At 42.2% G+C, this 9049-nt stretch overlaps 2 protein-coding genes across 2 annotated transcripts; one reads left to right on the top strand and one right to left on the bottom strand.

Annotated features, from left to right (window-relative positions):
• Nucleotides 1-79: 79 nt before the first annotated feature.
• Nucleotides 80-3326, bottom strand: LOC108117322 (neurogenic protein mastermind). The gene is made up of 5 exons (XM_017229693.2): nucleotides 3126-3326; nucleotides 2747-3033; nucleotides 1657-2694; nucleotides 1182-1402; nucleotides 80-1093 (listed from the first exon to the last, which is right to left on the bottom strand). Exons 1-5 carry the CDS (start codon nucleotides 3135-3137, stop codon nucleotides 885-887), a joined length of 1767 nt encoding a protein of 588 aa, XP_017085182.2. The 5' UTR covers nucleotides 3138-3326; the 3' UTR covers nucleotides 80-884.
• A 1829-nt stretch (nucleotides 3327-5155) lies between these two features.
• LOC108117201 (meckelin) lies at nucleotides 5156-8884 on the top strand. The gene is made up of 7 exons (XM_017229514.2): nucleotides 5156-5434; nucleotides 5849-6813; nucleotides 6869-8046; nucleotides 8104-8272; nucleotides 8415-8502; nucleotides 8559-8722; nucleotides 8779-8884. The coding sequence occupies exons 1-7, from the start codon at nucleotides 5182-5184 to the stop codon at nucleotides 8857-8859; spliced, it is 2898 nt and encodes a 965-aa protein (XP_017085003.2). The 5' UTR covers nucleotides 5156-5181; the 3' UTR covers nucleotides 8860-8884.
• The last annotated feature ends 165 nt before the right edge of the window (nucleotides 8885-9049 follow it).

Here is a 9049-nt window from a genome sequence, read left to right as displayed (position 1 = left end):
GTATTAAGTCCAGAAGGTAAACATTAAGCGATAATATGGTATGTTACGATAAATTCCCACACTTCAGCTAGGTAAATACTTATGGTTGCAAATGTCTTTTTATTGCATATAATACTGTTTGCTCGATAATCGAATTACTGGTAATGGTGAGCTCGGGCGGATTAAAATATATCTATTTAAATAGCCTTTGCATACGGAATACAACCCATCTTCTGCTTCTTAAATTTAAACACAACTCGTAATCTCTCTCATTTGCCGCAATGGCCTCCATCCAAATTACACTTCAAATACTCTGAAGTTATAATGCAAAATATAAAGTAAATCTTACTCGTCTATCATGTCGATTATCAGTAGGTTAGTTTAAGTATAGGCTATATTCGAGTTGCTTTTGATATGGGCGAGAAGTTGTCGATTGCACGGGAATGGATAAGAATAGATGCTAAGTAGAGATATTGCACAAAGTAATTCGTAATAACAGAGGGCACACAACTTAATAAATTAAATTTAGTTTGTTTTCCGTTTTGCCAACATAATTTAAATATCACAGACGATTTGCCAATTGTTTAACTAATTTGCCGATTTGCTTGTTAATTTTGTATGCCAAATTGGGAAACACAGAGGAGTAAGAATGAAATCATACGAATCCAACCGCAGGATTGATACATACACATATATACCTAAATGTCAGTCAAATGTAGAAAATAAATCAAGTCTTGCGTTGAACATGGCACGTAATTGCTAAAAGGAAAACTGGAGCCAAGCCTACGAGGGTAAACTGCTATGCTTATAATCTAGGCGTACTTCTGTGTGTAAATACTAAGTTTTCTCGAACTCCTGGAAGAATGTGGGTGTAAGTGTTTTCATGTTGCATGCTGCTACGCATCCTAGTGCATGTTGTCCACTCTGCCCGAAGGAAGTCCCAAGGCGGCGCTCAGGTTGAGTCCTGGAGGGACACCCACTCCAACGCCCACGTTAACACCCACTACTGGGCCCACGTTGCCTTCGCTCTCACTTTTCCAAGAAGATACGGGTATGTGGGGAGCTGGAAGGCAATTACGAAGCGTCTGCACGATCTGAATGGTATCCATGAGGGCTGTAGAGGAGAACGAGGACAGAACAGAAGGAGCCGTCAGCATCTAAGATAGCTGGCACACAGAACCGGTTTCCAATTCGGTACTTACTCTTCTGCAGACTCTCGCTCTGCTTGCCGTAGGGCTTACACATAGAGGGGCGTATGTAGGTCTTCATCCGCGACATATTTCGCATTAGCTCCGCGAAGATCCGCACTATCTTGTCCTGCCCCACTGCCAAATGATCCAGGCGATTGGCGTCACCGGTGGCCCAGGCCCCATTGTGCAACGCCAGAAGATCTTTGTTTGACTCTATCGAGTCCAGATTGGACCTGACATCAGCGAACAGTTTTACAATATAATTTGACATTTTAATACAGAAAACCAGCAGATGCAGCATTTGAAAAAATAATACAAAAATACAACAAGAAAATTATATTATATGTACAATTGATGGTAACGAACTAATAGTATAGATTCGTACTCGCTCATCAATAAGAAAACATTTTGAATATTTCAAGAAACAAAAAGAATTTTTAAAATAAAGTATAAGAAATATTAATATAGTATCATTATAAGCACTTACCGCAAGGATTCAGCGACGTTCTTGTGGGTAATCTGATCCAGCGATGAGTGAGAGGAAGACGAAGAGGACGAATGTGGCGACTGTGACGGCGGCGGCAAAGGGTGGTGGCCGTGATGGGCCTGCGAACTGCCTGCAGATCCTCCTGCTGCAGAAGTCGCAGTGGCCGGTGCAGGCTGCTGATTGGCGGCCACGGCGGCAGCAACCGCCTGTGATTGCATCAATCCTTGAATCTGAAGATTAGCGGCTGCAGCCGCAACAGCCATGGGATCGAAGTGCTTGGGATCTAGTTGGGCGAAGACGCGCTGCTTTTCCAGCGGACTAAGTTGGTTACTAAGCTTCTCTAGACTTTGCTGGGCGAGGACACGGTTCTGCTGTTGGATTAGAGCTGCAGTTAATTGCTGCTGATGCTTGGCTGCTGCCTGTTGTTGCTGCTGCTGCTGTTGCTGCTGTTGTTGGTGATGGGCAGCTGCAGCACTGATCTGTGAAAGTTGTGTCTGGATGCTGCTCTGCTGTTGCTTGGTCAGGTGCTGCAGCTGAGGGGGTACCGGTACTGGTACCTTAGCACCAGTCGACTTGGACAGATCGATCTCTACATTGGCCGAACTTGAGCTACTTCCCACACTAGATGCAGAACCGGCTGCTGAGCCTCCCGGTCCAGTTCCAGCTGCACCACCAGGCGGCAAGTGAGTCAGACGCTGCAGGAAGTCGGGCGTATTAACGCCCGGATACTGCTGCTCCATAAACGGCATTGGCGAGATCCCCATGTGGTTCTTGTAGTAGCGACAAGCAGGACTGGGACAAGACTGCACCACCTCGATGATGAACTCTTTCTCCATACCAAACTGATCCCGTCCTATTGTATAAGATTCGATGACGGCGCGCACCGTGGCATCCACACTTAGATGCAGGCCATGCGGTCCTGACATGTGCTTTAACATAACCGCATTGGCAAAGTGTTCAAAAGGCAGCACAATCTTGCCATTGTCTCGCAGGATAAGGCGACCCTGCGAGTCCAAAGTCAGCCGATTGGCCAGGACTCTGTAAAAAAGGGAGTTAGGAGAGATAGAACCATAGATCGGCTATTACTCACTGCAGATAGGCGGCGCTTGGCAGCATGGCGTTGTCCTTAAGATCGCTGAAGCACTGTAGAAGTTCGGCACTTGGGTTCCAGCCTTTATTTTGTAGATACAGTTGCAGCAACATATAAAGTTTCTCCGTTACATAGCCAACTCCTGGCATTCCGGCATTTGGCTGAGGCAGCATATCCCCGCCAGCCACTCCCCCTCCGCCGCCACCGGGTCCTTTTGACAGAGCCGCTTTCATGGTCTCGGACAGATCCAATTTATAATTATCGGGATAGAAGTGCTTAGCGTGCTCCTGAAAGGATTGATTGACACATATGTTGATTGATTGATTGATACACACAATTGAAGACTGCAACATCAGAAACCCCGCCACCGCCCACTCACCAAATTGTTCATTTTTCGTCATCGACTGCGGATGTCTAACATGTGTGTCGCCAGCGTAGCATCCTGGATGCGAATGACCAACGGTTGCTTTGGGGAATAACCCGTCGGTTGGGGGACGAGACTAGGCTAACTGACGGCCACGGTTAGGGGGAAAAAACTGTATGCGTCCGCCGTCTAATTGTGTTGTCCTTGCAAGGAAGAAGTGGGGGAGGCCAGCAGTGTGACCATCGCGTGATTCAGTCAAAAGCCCTAAAATACGAAAGATGGACAAAAAATTTATTTCTTCAAAACTAGTTTTTAAAAACACATAAATTAGGTTTCTGATTTTAAGTTTCTTAAGTGAAACTGCGTACAAAAAACAGATGTATTTTTCTCAATTAAAAAGAGAATCATCATCAGAAAAAGAAAAATAATCAATCAGATTAACATTTTACCAACTTTTTCAATAAAATAGTTATTTATTTGCATAATAATGAATATTATTTTTAGTTACATTTATAAACAGGCTTTGGTCTCTTCGAGGTCATTTTATTTAATTTAACTTTTGATTTTATGTTGGTCATAAATTTAAAAAAAAAAATAAATGAAATAAATATTTTAATGTGTATTATAAGTTATAAGGATAAGTTATTTTTTATTTCAGAACCTCTTAAAACTTTTAAATTTCTGACATATGGATAACAAACAAGCTTAAAATGTTCGGAATTTTTTGAGAAAATATGTTATTTTAAATAAAAAAGAAAATGATTTTGTCGGAATTCGATAATAACTATTTATTTCACATTAACGCTTTTTTTTAAAGACTGGAGTTCATACATTTTTTCCTAAAACAAAAAATAATAATATGTCAATTTGTTTCGTTTTTGTTTTGTGCATTACATCGAATTAACTTTTGTGGTCGAATTCGGAAATTTAATTTTTGGCCAAATTTTCGTGTTTTTGACAGGTCGGGGGTCATCAATTTTTGCACAAAACGTAAAACCACATAAAAAATTTTTTTTTTTTTTATGCCATAATTCAGCCAAAACAAGTCCTAGAGCGAAGTCAAAGACTGTTTTGTGGAGCTTTCGACCGCTACTTCCCCCAATAAACAAAGACCAAAAAAGGACAAGCCGCAAAATGCTAATTCTCGGTTTCAGAACCGAAATTATCAAAAATAATTTAAAAAGGTTTTTATTTATATGAACCAAATGAAAATACTTTTTAAATAAGGATAGGCGTGGGGAATGAGAATATTTCATCCTTTAGTATTTCTGTTTGATCACAATTTTAAGGCCATCATAATAAACTGACGTATTTATAAATTTCATAACCATCAAGCCAGTTTCCGAACTTATTCTAAATATCTTACCAGCTTCTTTCTAAGCTAAGCCTTTTTAATATTATTATTTTATGGATTAAATTATTAATTATATTTTTTACTGGAAACTAAATCTGTCCAAAACTATAATAGGCAGAAAAGAATTAATAGCCCCTGGTTATAATTCGAACAGAACTATTTTCTATCTTAAGGAATAAGACATACATATAGATATATATTTACATTATAATCGGATTTAATTTATTAAAATCTACATTTATCAATCATTATATTGTTTAATATTTAGTAATATAAGTGGAGCATTTAATTTAATAGTCTCTGATGGTTAAAGGTTTTAATTTCTAAAATAGCCCTTGCTAAAATTACCTACAAATCGTATGCAAAAATATAAGAAAGTAATGAAGGCAATCACAATTTTGAGCACGCAAAGTACTTATATATTATAAGTGGGACGGAAAATAATCCTAGGCGTAACAAGTCTTGGGACCTTCTTTGGTCAGGACTTTGGGTTGAAGGAGCAACCACCTGGGCCAACCCTCCGGATAATGGCCATTTTGCATGCGTGCCCGATGAAAATCCTGGGGTTGGGTAGCTATAGCAACTACGCTCCCTCCATGAGTCCACTTGTTTACTTGCCTTCCTCGGCGCCTTCTAAATTGCAGCTGCAACCCATGGGGTATTCAGTATCCTTTTGAATTTTGAGCAGAGAGCTTCTGCTCCGGAAATTAGAACAGGATGAGGTGCTTCCCTTGGTTCATCAAATGGTGCTTTCCCCTTTTTTGGATCGGCCTACTAATACCATTTGTCAATTCATCGTTGACCACTCAAACGCCAAATCCCACGCAGTTGCCAACACCTCACACTTTCCGCTTCCAAAATCCGCTGCAGTGCCTCAAGAACGAGTTCTACAACCTCAACCTATTTGATTGTGTGCCCTGCAATGAGGTCGCAACTGGAGCCGGGGGTCTCGGAAAACTGCAGCCCGACAGTGAGTATTGATCAAACATAACTCAAAGGGATGGTGGGTGAACTGCATGTTACTCAGGGAAAATAGATCTTTTTGCATTCAGAAAGACCCCTATGTTTTTGGGTCATCAAAAATTGTATTATTTTGGGATTAGTTTTTCTTTTGACTAACAAGTGCTTAAATGTTAATATATACACTTTTTTCGTAATTTGTCTTTCTGGGGTCACTGACCTGCTTACTAACTTTTATTCACACTCGAAATCGACATTTAACAATTTTTTGTGGGTTTGAAACATTGAGCGAAGACCACACCGCCCCTCATTGAGAGTTCAATAAATTCATTAAAACAACATAAAAGATTGAGAAAATTAAGATTATAAATAAAATAATAATTACAAATGTGTCAGTGACAAAAGTCCTTTTCCTATCCGCCAGAGTTCTCTTGCAAGTGCCCGCCTGGTCACTTATCCATCTATGAGCGTGGAAAGACGTGGCCCACCTGTGATGAGATCTGCACCCCGGACAGAAGCGACAATTGCACCTCGGTGTGGCTTCCCCAGCCTCGACCCTCGGATCAGTGCAGTTATCGATACCTGAACTCCACGTCGGTCTTTGCCAGCCAGTTGCCAGTGCATCCGATTATTTCTGGGATTATCCTGACCAAGACGAATCCTGTGAGCAGTGTGGGCGATTGTCACTCTTGCGATATGGTTCATAATTTCCGCTATAAGGATTTCTGCGTGGCTAGCACTCTGTTGCGGCCGTATCTGCACTACAATGCCTTTTGGCAGGCTACTACCCCTTCCAGGCCGGATGCAAATACACCAAGCCACTTTGGGGACCTCAAGTTCGTGGTCTTCTTTTGCCTGACTCTGCGAAACGATACCGCCTGCCAAGAGCTGGCTAATCTCTGTGTCCTCTCACACTTTTCTCTGGAGAAACACTCGCCGTGCAGCGCCTTTCTACTCACACAGGTTTCAGATGTAGTGATGAAGTATGCTCACTCCGGCGAACAGGTGCGCTCCCTACAGCCGTTTCTCTTCTACAAGAAGGGTCGTGTTACCAAGGAATTGCTTTCGAAAACCCTTCAGCTGCCGGATCGAAAGGAACTGCGCCTTTTTAGCACCACGATTAGCTTGAATGGTGACCTCAAGCGGTGGGGTGCCTTCCAACCGGAGATGCTGAACATGTGCCAGCAGCCGGCGCCAAGTCTGAGATTGGCTTTGCCAAAGAAGGAGTCGGAGGTTTACTGCCAGTTGACCCTGGAGCGACTTATTGACTTGGCCAACCAGCAGGCCAACGACGAGTATATTTCAGTTTTTCTTAACTTCAGTAGCAACTGGCAGTTTCTGCTTCACCAGCTGCCTGTTCTTATTGAGACTCTTACGCCGGAGAATCAGGTTAGGATTGGAGTTAAGTGAAGTAAGACAATTAATTACTTTCTTATCATTCCAGCGTCCTCATCAGGAGGAGTGGCAGTTGGTAAAGCGATTCCAGTTGATCTCCGCGTCTCCGCGGGATAATCGACTCCACCACACACTGCCACGCTATGAGGATGCTCACAAGCTTCAGCAATATTACTCATTACGTTATGCGAAGGACATAGAACTTCATTATACTTTGGACAAGGATCAGCCGGATAGAGTGGGTCTGCCGCTCATCCGTCTTCGCTATCACCACATTGATATAGGACCGGGGAATGCCTCGCTTGCCCAATTGTATCCATTCCGATTGAAGATTACTTACGAGCAAGTAAAACGAGATTGGGACTTCTTGATCTTGGAAGTGGCGCTGCCCCTGCTTTTCTTGTTGGCTTTCGCAGCTGCAGTTTTCCGTCTTCAGAATCTTCGAAGAAGGAGGAAAACGGATCTGTGTCAGATTAGCAGCCTAATGGAGTTTCTCCTGCAACTCGCAGGGAATTTGGCATGTGCATTGCTAGCCACTGCTCTGCTCCTCCTGTTGCTGCAAACCTCCCATTTACGCCTGCTAAAGATCCTTCTCTATCCTGCCTTTCTCCTACAGTTTGTATTCCTGGGCATTAAGCTATGGCGCTCCAGCCAGCTTGAACTGTTCCTCATAGACTGGGAAAGGCCGCGGAGCAGCTGCGAGGGACAGCGGCTGAACCTGGACAGCTCCTCGCTCTGTTCTAGCGTACGCACCTTCGTAGCTGAAAGCAGCGTCTCCGCTTGGAGGGTTCTTTTTACGGCCAATGCCTGGATTCGCCTAAGTGTGAGTCAGAAGTACTCCACTTTGGGTCAGGTGTTTGTAGTCGTAGCTGGGTATCAGTTCCTGGAGAGATTTACTAGGGGCGACCTTGTCCTGCGCTGCTGCTTGATATCAGCCGTTTATGTGCTCACTTATCTGCTTCAAATTATAGGCCACAATCTTTTCATGGCCAATCCCCTCCAGAAATTCATTGATCTTTGCAGTCTTGCCAACATCTCTCTGTTTTCGCTAACTGAACCGGGTTTTGGCTACTACATTCACGGACGATCTCCACACGGCTTTGCTGATACGGACATGTCATCTATGATTTTGCAACTTCAGAGAACCCAGAATATGTGTGGACGACGAGGATTGCTCATGGATTCGGATAAACAGTCGTACATCATTCTTCCTCCCAGGAATCTTCAGTGAGTTTTGACTGTAAGCCTAAAGGGATATTGTTATTACTTAAATTATTACAACAGCATCTACTTGGAGCGACTTCTGCTGCCCTTTCAGCGAAGCCTCACCGGGAGCCTCTCGCAGACCCTTCTCTATCAAAAGGACATCGTTCCCAGCATCGATGGCCAAATGGAGCGGACCTCCATTGCATATGCAAGCGTCAATCGGTTTTTCTGTGCCTTTATAGATCATGTAAGTTAAGGGTATACAACTTGGCCTTATCATAATAGATAGCTTATTTTATTTACTATCTTTTCCTTTTTAGATGCTTCTACCTCTGTAAAACCTATACTTATTAATTAATAGTAATGCATATTTAATATTTCTATAACAGGCTATCAAGGACATGGATTATATCATTAAGGAGAAGTCATTTTTGGAACAAATGCTCAACTGCGAAATTGAAAATTATATAACGGAAAGTAAGTAGTAATAAAAATAATGCTTTGTTAACTTTAATAAAAATTTAATTTTTCAGACAAAGGTACATTTTACATAGACGATTCCTTCAGCTTCTCCCGTGTTCTCCTTTTGGGCAACCATCTGAACATCTTTGTGCTGGAATTGCTACTGCTCCTATCAATCTTTCTGATAACTTCAAACTTGCTGATTGCAGCTGCGACGGCTTGTGTGTTTAATTTAGTGAGGTGATCAGTGAGTTAATATACAAATTAAACTAATCTTTAAATTTGTTTCAGGTTCTGCGACAAATTTTCCGCTATTGGGTGCGTCGCAACGTCTCCCGAAAGACACTTATAGATGAAAGATTCCTGTTGTAGCCCCAAAGCGAGGAGCAATATATGCGGGATGATGGATTCTTTGCCATCTAAATGATATCAGACCAGTAGATGTGTAATTTTTTATTATTTTATTTTCCACTTGATAGTAAGTAGTACATCCATATACATATACAGTGGTTAATCTTTAGTTATCGTAAAACTTACGGCTAAAACAGATAAAATAATTTCC

Source organism: Drosophila eugracilis, unplaced genomic scaffold, assembly GCF_018153835.1.
Source record: "Drosophila eugracilis isolate 14026-0451.02 unplaced genomic scaffold, ASM1815383v1 contig_440, whole genome shotgun sequence".
Taxonomy (NCBI): Eukaryota; Metazoa; Arthropoda; class Insecta; order Diptera; family Drosophilidae; genus Drosophila; species Drosophila eugracilis.
The sequence above is the reverse complement of the archived record's forward strand: the minus strand, read 5'-3'. Positions and strand labels throughout refer to the sequence as shown.